This window comes from Chlamydotis macqueenii, chromosome 2 (genome assembly GCF_036417535.1).
Source record: "Chlamydotis macqueenii isolate bChlMac1 chromosome 2, bChlMac1.mat, whole genome shotgun sequence".
Lineage (NCBI taxonomy): Eukaryota > Metazoa > Chordata > Aves > Otidiformes > Otididae > Chlamydotis > Chlamydotis macqueenii.
Window position 1 is genome coordinate 37,466,609 of NC_141557.1, and position 15,181 is coordinate 37,481,789.

Below are 15,181 nucleotides of genomic sequence, written 5' to 3' on the forward strand. Positions count from 1 at the left end.
CCTTCTCCTCATGAAGGTTGTACTGCGGCTCAAAAAAGCATCTCTGCTAAGTGCGTTTTCTTCATTCTTGTCCCTCTTTCACACAACACTAGCAGACAGTGATGCTTTGAGCATCACAAAACATGGAATTACTTTTAGCTCTGTATTTAGACAGGGACAACATTTCAGTTTCCTCTAATTCCCATTGACAGGAGAGAACAAAATGTTTCAGGCAAGAACAGAGTAGCAGTTTTAACTTTGAAGGCCTCCAAAGTAGAGCCTCAGGCAACAGCAAAGGAATTCCAGCGTAACACGAGTAAACATCTTATAGTCTAACTCCACCTGTTTCTTTGAATTTGGCAACCCAGGCATAATGAATGCTTTGAGCCAAACCCACCCATGAAGCTGAGCTAAAAGGTCAGATTCAAGAACAGGTCACCTTTCGGTTGACAACGCTTACTTAATAGCCTGGTTTATTCCTCTTCCAGCTAACTGGAAATGGAAGAACATAAAGGCTTGAAGTATTATTCAACTTACTTTTAAACCTAGACCCGGCTGATGCAGTCAGTATTGGCAATAGTTTGGAGTTTGTCCTGTTAGTATCAGTGGAGTTTGTCCTGAAGTGCCATCACCAACGCAGAGAAACAGAACAGCAGCATTTTTCTCCATGTGTTAACTTGAAGTCTGAACAGGGGGAGGGTTGGAGCAACCTTTATGCTAAATCCTGTAGCACAGAAATGTTCAGGGCATCTCTCAGTCCACATACAAATGCCTCCATGTCCTCCCTTGGAGATCTTGACTGAGCTGTAATACTGACTGCTTACTAAAATGCAATAGCTTCCATTACAGGTTTCCCCAGGAAGGAATGGGGCTGTGATGAGGCAACCAAGACAAGCACAGTAACAGCCTAGATTTCTTTTTACAACAGCTGGATGGTGACATGTGAGTGAGAGCTTTCAGTTTCTGCCCTTGTATCTCATTTTATCTCCAGCAGTTTGATTCAAACGAACGCATTGGAAGGGAGTAAAAAATAAGCATTTTTGTAAATATTGGTAACTTCTTGGCTTATGTTTTTAAGCTATGGAAACTGCACCACTTCTGCCCTGAAAAAAAAAAAAAGTGTATCTTTATTCAGTGAAATGTATTTCACTGAAATGTATTTTTATTCCTCTTCATTGTTATATGATTGGCTAATGCCTTTTTTTTTTCCTCATGCTGGTCTGCAAATAACCCTGTCAAAAGCCTCCAGTGGCAATACTTTCATTTAGCCATCACTTAATGGTCTTACAGAAAGGTAAACGAGGACTCTGTCTCCACTAAAATCTTAGGAGGGCGTTGATTTTTTTAGTCCTTTGCTATAATTTTTATCAGTTTCAGTTAAAAGGTCTGAATGGGGACTACAGAAGTACAATCCCTGGAAAGTAGGATCTCTGGCACACAGCTGTTTCTTCACCAGGTGGCTTGGAAGGATGTACTAGAAAAACATTCTGGCTGCACGACCTGAGATAGATAGCAGGCATAGCATTTTTGCTGTCTTTCTAGCTGCAAACAGTGGGGTTTTTGTACGATAGCTATCCCACTTGGAGATTATTATGCATTAGACACATGGGATGGGATTCACCTCTGTTAACTGCAGCCACCTAAACAGGAGTCACAACTCAGCTAACTGTCTAGGCCTCTTCTATGGATCAGCAGAGAATGCTTCCAGAGGTAATGTTTTTCTTTTCAAAGACTAGTATTTAAACAAGATGCATGCTTTCTTCTTCTACTGATTAGAGAGGGTGTCTTAATGATTAATTTAGATGGCATGTGTAGATTTTAAACTGGAGTTAAGTGGAAGGAACATCACACGAAGGGTATCCAAGCTTAAAGTCCCTTCCAGGAGCCCAACCTCAGTGCCCAGCTCTTCCGATTTCCCCCAGATCTGGCTTTTGGCACAGAGATGGCAGCCAAGAACAAACTCCATTGCGACCATCTGCAGTTTCCTCAAATAAGCTTACATCCAACAGCTGTTTTTTTTTCAGGATAGCTTCTTTGGTCACAAACTGTGAGACCCCACTGTGTAGGATGCTGTTACAGCATGATCTTGTCCCAATGGAGTAAAAATTTAAATTTTCAGAAAAGTCTCTGTAATATTTTGAAGATGTTAACTCTAGCATTAATGATAAATCCTCTATATCTTTCTGCTCAGTAGGCTGGAAAGTTACAGCAGAATTTTCATGATACAGAACAGACAGAGGTGTCAGGATTGTCAGCAAGGTCCTTTTTAGCTTGAATCTAAGTTACATACAGACAAGCCTAAGGGCTGAATACATTATTCAGTTTCTACGTAGCTATGACCTTTGTTAAAATCCATGACCTTTGGTAATACTATCATGATGTTTATTCACACTTACGGTAATTCTGTTTTACAAATTGAGAAGATGGTGAAAATAATCCATTTTAAAAAATACGCATTATATAAAAACACTAAATATATTTTAAAATAATCTAAACTATTTTGTGCAATTACTCAAAAGTTACTACCACAGATCTCCATTCTTTGCTATATATTTAGCAGTCTCTCAGTCTTACAGACTAATAATCTAATAATGTCACTTGTAAGCATAAATGAGCTTTAAAGGATTATATCCTTTAGTATTATGTTTTTCACAGTATTTTTTTCTTAATATGCTATTAGGTGAAAACTTTTTTTACAGTGTCTTCTTCATCATTTAATGTGACATTTACAGGAAAAATTTAATGGCAGGTACAAAATAAAATCAACTAGTACTTTGATGCATCACGAGTTCATCTCTCAAGATTTAGAACAGCAGATATTTATATCTGAGTACAAGCCATTGCGAGGCTGCTTCAAACACAGTGTATTCTGACAATCATTCTTTAGACATATGGTTTGGGATTACTGAACGGACCAAAAGTGGTCAAAAGCTGTAAGCGAAAGCCAAACCAAAAAGTTTAATGCAAAACAGTCCTATAGAGAAGATAGTTCATTGCATTAGTGTCGTCTTCTTTTTCTTTCCCTTTTATTAGCACACACTGCCTACTTTGCCAGCTCAGAAATCAAGAGCCAAGCAGTGAACAAAGAAACAGTTTCATAATCAGAGTATTTCAAGAGGGCAGATGCATAAAAATCATCACGTCAATTAAAAACAAGCCTTGCAGTAAAATTCTTATTGGTCAAGTTGTCTGTCTAAAACACTGTCTTGTTGTCTTCTTATCTTGTCTGTCTAAAACACTGGCTTTTTGTCTTCTTATCTAATTTGTCTATGTGTCATACCCACTGAAAATGCATTATCTGTGGTGCTAAGAGCTGTTTTAACTTACTAACCAGTCAACAAATCATGTAGCCTGAAAGACCGCTTGGTCCGACTGAGCAATGAACGCTTCCTGAGTTCACACAGTTCAGCTGATGGATCACAAGCCACCGTTGCAAGGTCCTGGACTGTGGCAAGAGCCGCTTCTTTGGGGCTGTTTGCCATTTATTCCTTTATTTGCAGCAGCAAAGGAAACATTAATTTCCTAGTGTAACAAACTGTGGTCAGTCTGTGGCGTCTGCATAGATACGCACACGTACAACCTCAGGAACAGAGCCTGGTGCTGATGCTAAGGAAATAACTTTTAGTTTTACATAAACAATGAGTGGTTTCAGCTCCAGTTCCTGCTGTTGGAACAACTCCTGCGTGCAGCCTGTGACAGTGCTCTTAAGATTCCCTAGTGCCAAGAACAACTCTTAAATCAGTGATGAGAGGGAAGGGTGGAACAAAATAGGTCTTGACACTGAAAAATAACTTGATAAGCAAAATAAGTTCAACCAGACCATAATTTGCTAATTACAAGAAAACGTCTGCCTTTTCTGAAAAATATAGTATTTCCTACTTTTTTATTCAGCATTAGACACTGTAACATGATGCTCTGGCTTGGCAGAGAGTGGTAATTCCATTTTGCAGAATTTCCAAGGTTTCTGAGTTCGGTTTGGTTTCAGTGTGGAACAAGACCCAGCGTTTCCTTTACTCTCTGAAGCAGAGCTGGGATGCTCACCAGAAGCACAATGAGAGAGGTCCCCAGGCCAGGCCGCCCACGGCGAGGTGCTGGGTTCTGCTTCCTTGTCATCCCATCGTAAGAAAGAACGTTTTCCTCTGGGATGTCTTGCTTTCAACAAACTGGTAAATTTTGATAATTTTTTTTTTTGCTGGAACTTTCTTTGCCAGCTATAGTGAACGTGTTTATAACAATTACGTGCTAGCAAAGACTGCAGACTCAGCAGAATGAGGAAAATTAATATTCAATTTTTAACAGAGGGAAAGAATAGAGAAAAGTGGAAAATGGAGCAACGTGAATTTAGTTTCAGTTCCCAAGTATGTCTATCCATTTCTTTTCACAGCACTGGAGCACCGGAGAACAACCCAACAGGGCTACAACAATAACAGCAGCCTCAGGTTTATGTGGCAAGTACTGGCTCCGATGGCATGCCTGGCAGGGAAAGCTTTTCTCTACATTTTCATGCATTTGAGCCATTTGCTCTCTCTTTGCTCTCCTCAGCACCTGAGGTGATTTTAATCTCTCCCAACCTGCAAAAGCAAGCTCTGGAGGGGAAAGCAGCAGTCTGGAGATTAAGGACCTAGAACCAAGTCCTTGAACCTGTTTCAGCTGGTGGTAGCTGCCCTGCTAATCATAGAATAGTTTGCGTTGGAAGGGACCTTTAAAGGTCATCTAATCCAACCCCCTGCAAGGAGCAGGGACATCTCCAACTAGATCAGGTTGCTCAGAGCTCATCCAACCTAGCCTTGAATGTTTCCAGGAATGAGGCATCCACCACCTCTCTGGGCAACCTGTTCCAGTTCTTCACCACCCTCAGTGTTAGAAAATTTCTTTATGTCTAGTCTGAATCTACCTCCCTCTATTTTAAAACCACTACCCCTTGTCCTATCAAAACAGGTCCTGCTGATGAGTTTCTCCCCACCTTTCTGATAAGCCCCCTTTAGGTACTGGAAGACTGCTGTAAGGTCTCCCCGGAGCCTTCTCCTCCCTTGGTTTCCTGTAGCATTTCACTTGTCAGGTAGATTTGAGCAGCTTGAGCTTTCCTCCACAGCTCAACCCTCCCTGCTCTAACTTGGGTGCAATGACAAATTACCAGAGCATCGCTCCAGTGTAAGAAAAGCCTGCCTCTCACTCCTCTGGGACGTGGCAGGAACGGACAAAAATCACCCTGGATCGGAGGCAAAACTAATCTCTTACATCCAACTATAGTCAAATGCTGTTCCTCCAGTCTGCCTAGCGTTAATCCATGCTGTCAGCTGACCGACTGGAGGTTTTGGTGGCCTGATACTCAGGTCCACCTTGTGACAATGCTCAAGTGTCAAATACATGGGTACATTGTGCCTCCTTTCCTTATTATTTTTAGGACCTCTAGTGGTTAAAAAAAAAAAAAAAAAAAAAAAAAAAAAAGGCATTTGTAGAGAAGATAATCTTGGAAAGCTCTTAACATGAAAGCAAGATGTGAATTACCAGCGTGGCCATGAACTCCAGCCAGTAAGGAATGAAAGTCAAAATGCCATTTCTTTAATTAACACTCTGGATTTTCTCCAGGTAGAATTATCTCATCTTTTTCCTTCTTGTACAGGATACTGCAACAGAATAAACTGAAATGGAGCTCTCCGTTTGTGCTAACCAAGGAAAATTATGGTACGCTGATTTAAGAAAAAGCTCTCCTTTCTCCCTTCTGGCACCCCAAAAAACATCTTGCTATTCTTCTGAGCATAAGTTCTCCAAATTCAGGGCTGATACTGTATAACTCAGTGAAAGACTGAAGTCTGCCAGGAAAATATCCAAGACATAAAATACATTTATAGCTACCGGTGATTGTTATTTTATGTCTGTCACTAATCTTTTTAGCAAACAGCTATCCTCAATTATTGATATTTCATCATGGAGTTTCAAGGTGACTCTGTAGGTGACAGGTTTAACCCCTAACTTTCTGTTTCTTAATAGGAGTACACTTGGTATGGTGAACACTGGAAATGTACAGCAGGCCATGAAACTCCATCCCTCCAGATAACCCTTATTTTGGCCCTTGAAAACAACAAAAAAAATGTTGGGTTTTGTCCGGAGCCCTTAGCCAGATCATTCCAGCTGTGCCACTACCATCCCACCCTGCATGGATCTAGTTCTGCCAGGCCAGTGATTTCCCCCTCCAAACTGAGGAGAGTATTAAGCAGCAAAAAGTGCAAAAGCAATTTATAGCTGCTCCTATACTAGGTCTCATCAGTGTGATTGTATTATTAAAAATGTTTAAAACACATCTGCAAAATAAATAGTAAAATGAATAAAACCTTTAGATATGGACAAAGCCTACATTCCGCAAGAACATAGGAGAGCTGTATCCTTTTTTCTTGGTTTTGGCAGTAGAAAGACAATCGTAATGGAGAACACAGGAGAGCAAATAACAGCAGGAGAAGAGGCAGGACAGAGGAAGTTATTTCTCAGACTGAGAGACTGTGCAGGTGGTCATTTGCTCTACTGAGACCAAGATTTCTCTTTTTCTGGCTGGACATGTCAGAAATATACACAGATCTATACTTGAGGTTTCCTCCCTGCCCCATTTGAGAGGCTCATCTCGCTTAGCTTTCTGGTTGCTTTCTGCTGGACCATTTTTTATAATGAAAAAAATGATGGAATTTCCACCAGCAAAACAACTATATTGTGAACTATGGACAGTCTTGGAATTGTCATTTCTTGGCAGTCATGAGCAATGAATTACAATATGCTACATCTGGGGGAAAATACCGGAAAGAGTCTGCATGGTAAAGATCTGGATAGTGCAGGAATGAGCAAAAGTAAACAGTATTTCACGTTGATAAAACACATTTGACAGGTTTAAAATAAGACAGTCAACTCGGTAAGAAAATAGAATATTAAAACTGAGTAGTTTCAGATTTGCTGAAAAATATGTTTCTTAACAGTCATTGTGCCTTCAGGCATGGATGTAGCTCTTCAAAGCTCACTAAGGTATTTTCCTCCTCCACTGGTGTTGCACAACTGGTCAGGAGCACCAGGAACACGTGTAATACAGGTACAGGGGTGCATCCGGTCAACAGCCTGACCTCATGAAGCACGTTATTGCAATTAAGGTTGATTCTAATATACCTTACATCTGGGGGGTATTGTAAAAGAGATTGTATAGCTGCCGAACAAAATAAGTGAACAGAAAGAATCCAGCAGTAATGTGCAAAAAAAAAGAGAAATTAGACTCATCACTCAGTGAGTAAAGTCTCCCGAAAAAATTAGGTTTTGGAGGAACCAAAACTACTCACAGATGGATGTCAAGCGTAAGCCTGCACGGAGGGATTGTGCAGGGTGAGAAATACTGTAATATTTTGTATTGACCTCTCCAGAATGAACGTAATCATTTCATAAATGCTGAAAAGCTTCAGTCGACACTTTTGAACCAAATTGATTTTTACAAATTTCAAATTGCTTCCGCTCTCTCCCACCTATTTTTCAGTTAAGCAAGAGATAAAGAATAAACAAAATGGGAGCCGTATCTGACCAAAAGCAGTCACAGCATGTGCCCTGCAGCACTTCAAATACAGCTCTGGTGAGGACGGCATTATGCTTAGAAATCAGGGGTTCATCTGTGGTTCTGCCTCACCCCGAGCCATAACAGCCTCAGATGTGAGTGACACCGAAACGCACTTGCCTGGTCTGATCTTTTCGCTGACACAGTGAAGCAGCAATTGAGTCTGAAATATTTATGAGAGAGAGTCATGAAGGGCAGAAAACCCAGAAATTTATTATTTACTGCACTTGTCCTTTAGTCTCTGTTCATGGGTAATTCATTTAAATTCTGCCCTTCTGTTGGGTGAAGTGGATCTGCAATAACATCCCCGAAGCAGCCTGAGTTACTCGAGATTTACACAGCCGTGTTGGATGGCAGGATCTGCCTCGGAGCATTTTATATTAGCTGTGTCTCACAGGGCGCCCTGTGCCTAGGGCTCAGAGTATCCCCAGCCAGTTTAATCCTCACAAGCCTTGCAAGGCAGCCTGCATGTGTGTTTACAAGATCCAGCACGATAATTTCTTATTCCTCGGGTTGATTAACTTGTCAGAAATGAATCTGTTTCTTCAGACCCCTATTTTTGCAGGTGCTCCTGGTATAAACGCCTCAACCTACAAAACCGAACTAGACAAAATGTGCAGACGCTTTATTTGGCATGGAAAGAAACCAAGGACATGGCTCTGCTATGGTTGCAAAAATAAAAAATAAAATTAAAAAAAAAAAAGAGTATGGGGAACTTGGCCTTCCTCAGTGGAAACTCGACATTTGGGTGGCCCCTCTGCAGCCTGTGTGGGGCTGGCAGTCATTGTCTCTGAAGGAAGAGGCTGGCTTAACCTGGATCGCTATCAAATCCTCCCTCCGTGAGACCGTGCATTTGGCAGAGGTTCTGACAGAAATTCTCTGGCTGAGAAAGCGCAATCAAATCCTGTTAGGCACAATATCTTGAGAAGAGGATCTATTAGTTTAAAACACTGAGAAAGTTTGACCGCGGTTGTTTGGCGTTTTCTCCAGTTGCTGATTTATTTGAATTCTCCTTCAGTTATGAAAATCCCAGACTTGAAAAAAACTATCATGGGGGAAAAAAAAGGATTTGCAAGGATCAGAGTGTTTTTCAGGGGCCAGATTAAATTCTTCGAGCGCGTCTCTTCTATACATCATTCCCCATTTGCTGTAAGCAACCCTTATCACCAGGTTACTTCCTAGGTGTACCAAGCAAGAAACAAATTATGAGATTAGTGCCTGGAACAAACAGCTGAGATGGGGAGAAAATCCTTCCCTTTGCAAGCAGGAGGAGGTGAGCCCTGTACCAGTGCATCCCCCGAAACTGCCCCTCTGCTCTCAGTGCGCGTATAGAGGGGATCCGCATAGGAAAGGCTTAGGTATCAGCCCTCTCTCCCGCTCACCCTTGCTTCCGCAGCAATATCACATCTCCAGATTGCTAAGGAGCTTGCAGTGGAGGGGTAGGGGCCACAGAAACATATTTGGATGCCCAAGGCAGGATGCCAGCTTGGTGTGCCATCACCTGCTCTCCCTCGGGCCTTATGTCAAGGGATATTAAAAATACAATCTTGGTTCCAGTTAACAACGGTACTTGGACCTCATGAACCATCCCTGGCAGGGAGCACATTTTGCTGCTTGCCATGTCCCTTTCACAGTCCTACAAGGAGGGGTTGCATTTGCCCGTCAGTGACGCATTGTGCACCACCTCAGGGTTTGGGAATTTTGCTGTTTGCCTCAACAGGAAACGGACTAAGTTCCCAACTCCGCAGCTTTTACTTGCCCAAGGAAAGCTCGTAGGCTCTGACCCCGGGCTGTTTGCAAAGCCTGTCAAAAACCATTTGTGTATGGAGATGACAGCAGCAAATATCACAGTTAAGGCTAAAAGGTAATTCTATGCCAAGCTCATTCTAGGTCACTGACTTCCTAAGGGTATTCTTCCAAGAAACATCTTTATCTTGAGTAGTTCTGCAAGAGAAGGGAGACAGTGAGTTACAATTAACCCTTTCTTCAAAAGGAAGCGCAATAATTCTTCACTCTATCACATTCATCACTTATAGTTTATCCAGGGTAAGACTTTTTTTTTTTTCCCCTAGGCCAGTATTAGAAAATAAAGTTACAAGGAAAAAATAGTCTTTGCCCTTTCAAAAAGGGCACTATTTTATATGTGCATCTTGGGTAGTACCCACACTCCTTTTAGAAAAGTAAATACAGTGTATTCAAATTTAAAAGAAATCTCAGGTTGAAACACACCACCAACTCCAGTCAAAGGCTTCACTGCCTGGAGAACTCAGATACTCATCAGGAAAATCACTGTAGCAGACAAAGAAATAAAAAAGGCACACAGACGTGGCTTTGAAGAAAAAGATGAAGCTATGTAAGAAGTGCAATATGGCTAATCAAAAAGAACATGGAAGGGAAGCAACAAATTACAAAGCTAAACAAATAAAGTCAGCGAAATGATGGGAGGAGAGGAGCATTAACCAGTCTGGGACAGTCCTACCAAAATGCACAGAGCTGGCATACCTTCATCAGCTGCCATTATCACATTGTGGAATGACTGCTGGGAGGAACTAGCAGAAAAGCCACCTGAGCTGATGATATCTAAGATCACTTTGTCTTCTAAAAGACAACTAGGCCATGAACAAGAGTGGTTGTGACAACTCCTTTCCACCACAGCAACAGCTTCTGTCTGTTGCTCTCTCTGTCACTCAGAAGTCTGACCAGCGTCAGTGCTGATGAGCACAGCAGGGTTACACAGGATCCTCCCTGTCTCCTCCGTACCACAGCTACTATGGAGATGTTAAAAAGCCCAGTATTTTAAGTTACCATAAAGTAGAACTAAATATAAAGCAATCCACAAGGAACTGTGCTAGGAGATAATAATGGCAAACATTTGTTACTATGCTAAGCATCTTGATAAATCCTATTTGTAAAAACATTTCAGTGTTTCAAATGTTTCAGCATAACAAATACCTACTCCTACAGTTAGCCTGATCTGAATCTTAAACGAGAATGCAGGAGAGGTGGAAGTGGGATATGTAGAAACTGGTTTTTTAGTGACAACACAGTTACTAGTTCACTTTCTTAACTGAAATTTTGAAGGTTTATTTGAAATTAATCAGCATCTGCTTCTTGGTAGACAGACTTGGTAATCTATGTAATGATCTTTATTAAACACAGGTACGCCAAAGGATGTCTTTTTTTTTCACTGGTGCTGAGAATCAGAATTAAAAACTGGGATGGAGGGAAGAAATGTCAAGGCATTTACATAAGGGTCCTTTAGGACATTACGACTTCCCCAACATACAGACAAATGGAACAAGTGCAGCAGCTGAAATTGGTGGCCTAATGACCCCAGTTCTTGGAGGTCCAGGGCCTCTGTCAGACTTCTAGAGCAACTATTCAAAACTAATCATGTATGCCACTGATATACAGGCACGATGAGCCAAAAGTACATGACCTTCTCAGCGACTTTCTTTGAAATGCAAACAAGAATCCGACCACTCAGAGAAGCTGAGCCTCTTTAGTGTAATGAAGAGCAAAGTATCTTCCATTTCTTCCCATAAAATTGTGACAAGTGTATTGCTTGTTTTCAGTATTATACGGGAGTTTAGTGGTGTTTAACAGCACTCGCAATTTCAGAGCTTGAATATCTGAAAGTGACCATAAAGTTGTTCCACCCTCCCTAATCTCTAGTAAACACGACTCACTCCATTAGCGTTCACACGGTGCTGTTTTCATCACACTGGACTCCTCTGTGCAGAGTCAGGACCTAATCAAACACATAATCAATCAATCTGCTTGTCAGATACAAACAGCAGGAAAAGGCTCCTTTGTGTCCTACACAATTGCCCTCTCAGAAGACAAGTGAACCATTGGTTTCTAAGAATATGTAATACACAAGTAATGCATAAGGGGCCTGTGTGCATGCTGCGCAAAAGCCTGTGGTTCTGGGAAGAAACCTTGTGACTGAATTCCTGAAGAGGAACATTTCTGATGGGTTACTCAGATTGCCCTGACTGGTGTTTTGGAATTACACAGTATGGAAGAATTTTTTAAAAAACTGTCTGCAGTCACTGGAGTCAAAATCTTCTTACAAGTTAACAAAACACAAAAGTAGGCAGTTCTTTGGCCTTAGCATCACTGAGCTTTTATGAAGGATGAACTCGGTTGCGACAGAACTCCACTCCTCTCTGCAGAGCAGAAGGGAAAGCAACAAACCAGTAATGGTTTTTAAAAAACCTCTCTCCAATTCCCAAAAGGCAACAAAAGAGAGATACATGACATCCATCCTTGTTTTGTCTCCTTTTTTGGGAGACAGCAACTATTGTCTTGAGATTCTCAAGACACTGCTATGAGACTGAGTCGAGAGCAATTTATGTGGGCAAATGTGGCCACATCCTTTTCTGACAAAGTCAGTCACAACACTTGACTATTGTTATGTTGTAAAAAAAACTCCAGAAAAGCAAACATACCTAACTAAAGCTTTGATACATGTGCATATAAATTGCACTATACAACTCGGATCCTATTCGTACTTGGTAAGAATATGCTTATTGTGAAAGCTTAAGCACTGACAGTCCCAAACTGATATAAAAAAGTAATTTTCCTAAAGTTACTGTTAAAAAAAGCCATTACCTGTACTTTAGATGAGTAGGGAAAACTACAGAACATCACTTCAAAGCTTGTATCAGCACATGCCGAATAAAATTCAATTGAGAAACATTTTTTACAGCCATGTAGGAATTCAATCATATGGAGTATAAATAATTTTCTATGCAAGTTTCACAAAAGTCTTTACGACAGTGCCTTACCTTACAAAATAGCATCTGGTCAAATCACTTCTGTAAAATCCATGCACCTTTAGAGATGCTACACCTGGCAACTTACTTCGATGTAATTACTCCTGGGTATATATTCCCTGGTGTTCCATTTGAAACTTCCTCTACTTAAGTTTTATGTAGAAGATTTGTGGAAAAATCCTTAAGATATTTATGCAGTATAAACTTGAGCTTAAATAGGGTTCCTGTAAATTTGCTTTACAGCATCTATAGATAGACCGAAACACTTTTTATTAGCTAACCTGAAGACATTCCACTATTACCACAGCAGCAGCAGCAGCAACTCAACACCTCTGGAAATCACTGCAGCTGGTGCACAAACAGAATAACCAAGGGTCCATTAAAACCACTGGTGCAGTTTTAAATTACTTTATTTAAATAGTCAAAATAAATATTTAGTAAGATATAGCTAACCAAAGTACCACAGTTTTTTGAGGTTTTTTTGAAGCACAGATACCAAAGTAACATGAGTGCCACCTTCTGGTTTAGGCCTGAAAACACTTTGCGTTGTGCATCTTGCATTCAAAACTTCTAACTGAAGTGTGCAGGTTTTTTCCCTTTTTTTTTTTTCTTTGAAAAATAATCACAATGTTCATCTTCAACATTCACAGAACGTTGTAAGAACAAAAATAGTTAAACGCAAGAATTCAGTAAGACTTGCTGATCTTTAGTGCCTGGAGCAAACTAACTATATAAATGCTGCACAAATATTTTTTCCCCAAATTTCACTTCACAGATGTGAAATCCTACTAAAACATATGATTGACCGTAATTTTAAATAAATATTAAAATGCAGTGGCTTGTAATACAAGAAGTAGTCTTAGAATCAATGTACTTTGGAGTATATTCTTCCAACTCTTTTCTACCCCCCAAAAATTCCTTTTTATTAATTAAGTGAAATGTATGCATCTTCTATCCAGGGAGTGACAGAAATTAACAAAGGAAGACTGAGAAAATCAGCAAATGTACTGCTACAAACGGCACAAAGAACTGCCGCCCATTTTATATTTCCTGCAACAGAGAAATCACAAAGTTGTTGAGAAAATACGGGTAAACTACGAGCCACTTTAAGTTCAAGTCAATTTGCTCATTATTAGCTTTGCAGGGGTAAAAAAAGTTTGATTCCTTTTGTTTCATTTCACACAACATGTACAAAAGTACACCATTATTATGTCAAAGACTTATCTGATGAGAGCCACCAAAGCTGTTTCAAAGCAACTGCAATTTAAGAAACAAATTTGCCACAATTCAGGTGTTGCAGCCACTGCAGACAGAAACAGAACTGCACCTTCTTTGTGCTTACAGTAGCAAAACCAATTTACCAACAGCCTTGGTTCTTGTTCTCTTATTTTTCCCCATATTCAGTATGGGTTGGAAATACTTGACCTCACATACCAAGCTGTGTCAAAGCTGTAATTCTGTATGGCATCATGTCATATGGACTCCCAAATTTTATCTCCCAACATTTCAGCTCCCTAGGCCATTTTACACATTGCCTGCTTTTCTCCATAGGCTAAGAAGCCACTACTAGATAAATGTTATAATTTCACAACTCCACACGCTTTTGTATATTAACTTTCTGTTAGGACCATAATCCTCAAGCCTTCTGGAATACATATGGCAACTTAAATATTTTTTTAAATGTATAACCCTTTGGAACAAAATCCATTCTTGTGTTGAAATCTCAGCAAATTCTCATTCAACTTATGAAGACAGTCAGTTATTGCACTTGTATCTCACAGCAGCGAGCACTTCCACGAGGAGGACCATATCTCTTTCCCCATCTGCCATCCCCGTGCTTTCTTATTCTAAAGCAGCAACAGTTCACGATGTATTCATCAGCACTTAATCAATTCCTTGGTTGGCAAAGGTTCTGCAACAACTTCATCACGCATGAACTGTTCCTAAAGACAGCAAGTAGAGTTTTAGATTTAGATTTTCATTATTTAGATTTAGATTTATTTTTTTCATTAGTTTAGATTTTCATTATTTTTAGATCTCCTCCCCCTCAAAAACCACCAGATAACCATTTTGTTTTCTAGTCTGGGTATAACTGGTATGAATCTGTCTCCCAAAATATGAAAGCTGTAACATACACACTACATAATAAAAACTATTAGGCTAGCTGACAGAGCTGCTAGAGTCACAGATAGATCTTAACAGCACTGATACTGTTCTGTCTGTGGGCAGGCACGTTTTAAACCCCAAACACAGCAAGAAAAACAAAAGGTGAGGCAGGAGCCGCAGCCATAACCAGAAGGGCCATCAGCTCGCACAAGCCTATCCAGTACCTACCAGGGACTTCTAAAAGCTGCCTCCGCGCCTTCCTCGGGGGATGGCGACCCGAAACGAGGCTCGGCCGACCCGCCGCCGGGGGAAGCAGGCCGCAACCGTGCCCGACAGCCCCCTCCCCGCACCCACCTGGTCGTAGATGACGCGAAGGATCAGGGAGCAGCTGGGGCAGGTGGCCACGTCCTCGCCGTTTTCCAGGTCCTCCTGCAACAGCCCCGGGAAAGCCGTCACCGACCCGACCCAGAGCCACCCGCGGCCGGCGGAGGCGGGACCGCGGCCTAACACCGTTTTCCCCCGCCTGTCTGCCTCCCTCGCTCCCTCCCGGCCGCCGTTACCCGCGTGATGAGGAAGCGGTCCCCGCAAGGGCACGGGTAGCTGTAGGTCTCGGTCTCCTCATCGTACTCGAAGTCCTCGATCTCCACCTCGTCGTGGAACACCGACATGGCGCTGGCGGGCGGGGCAGGAAGAGACGGGACGACGCGGAAGCGACGCGGGGCCGCGCGCACCCCGT

At 41.4% G+C, this 15,181-nt stretch overlaps 1 protein-coding gene across 1 annotated transcript; it reads right to left on the minus strand.

The window, feature by feature from the left end:
- Positions 1-12,731: 12,731 nt before the first annotated feature.
- On the minus strand, positions 12,732-15,179 carry DPH3 (diphthamide biosynthesis 3). Its single transcript, XM_086742629.1, has 3 exons — positions 15,006-15,179; positions 14,800-14,874; positions 12,732-14,282 (listed from the first exon to the last, which is right to left on the minus strand). Exons 1-3 carry the CDS (start codon positions 15,111-15,113, stop codon positions 14,217-14,219), a joined length of 249 nt encoding a protein of 82 aa, XP_086598755.1. The 5' UTR covers positions 15,114-15,179; the 3' UTR covers positions 12,732-14,216.
- Between the last annotated feature and the right edge of the window lie 2 nt (positions 15,180-15,181).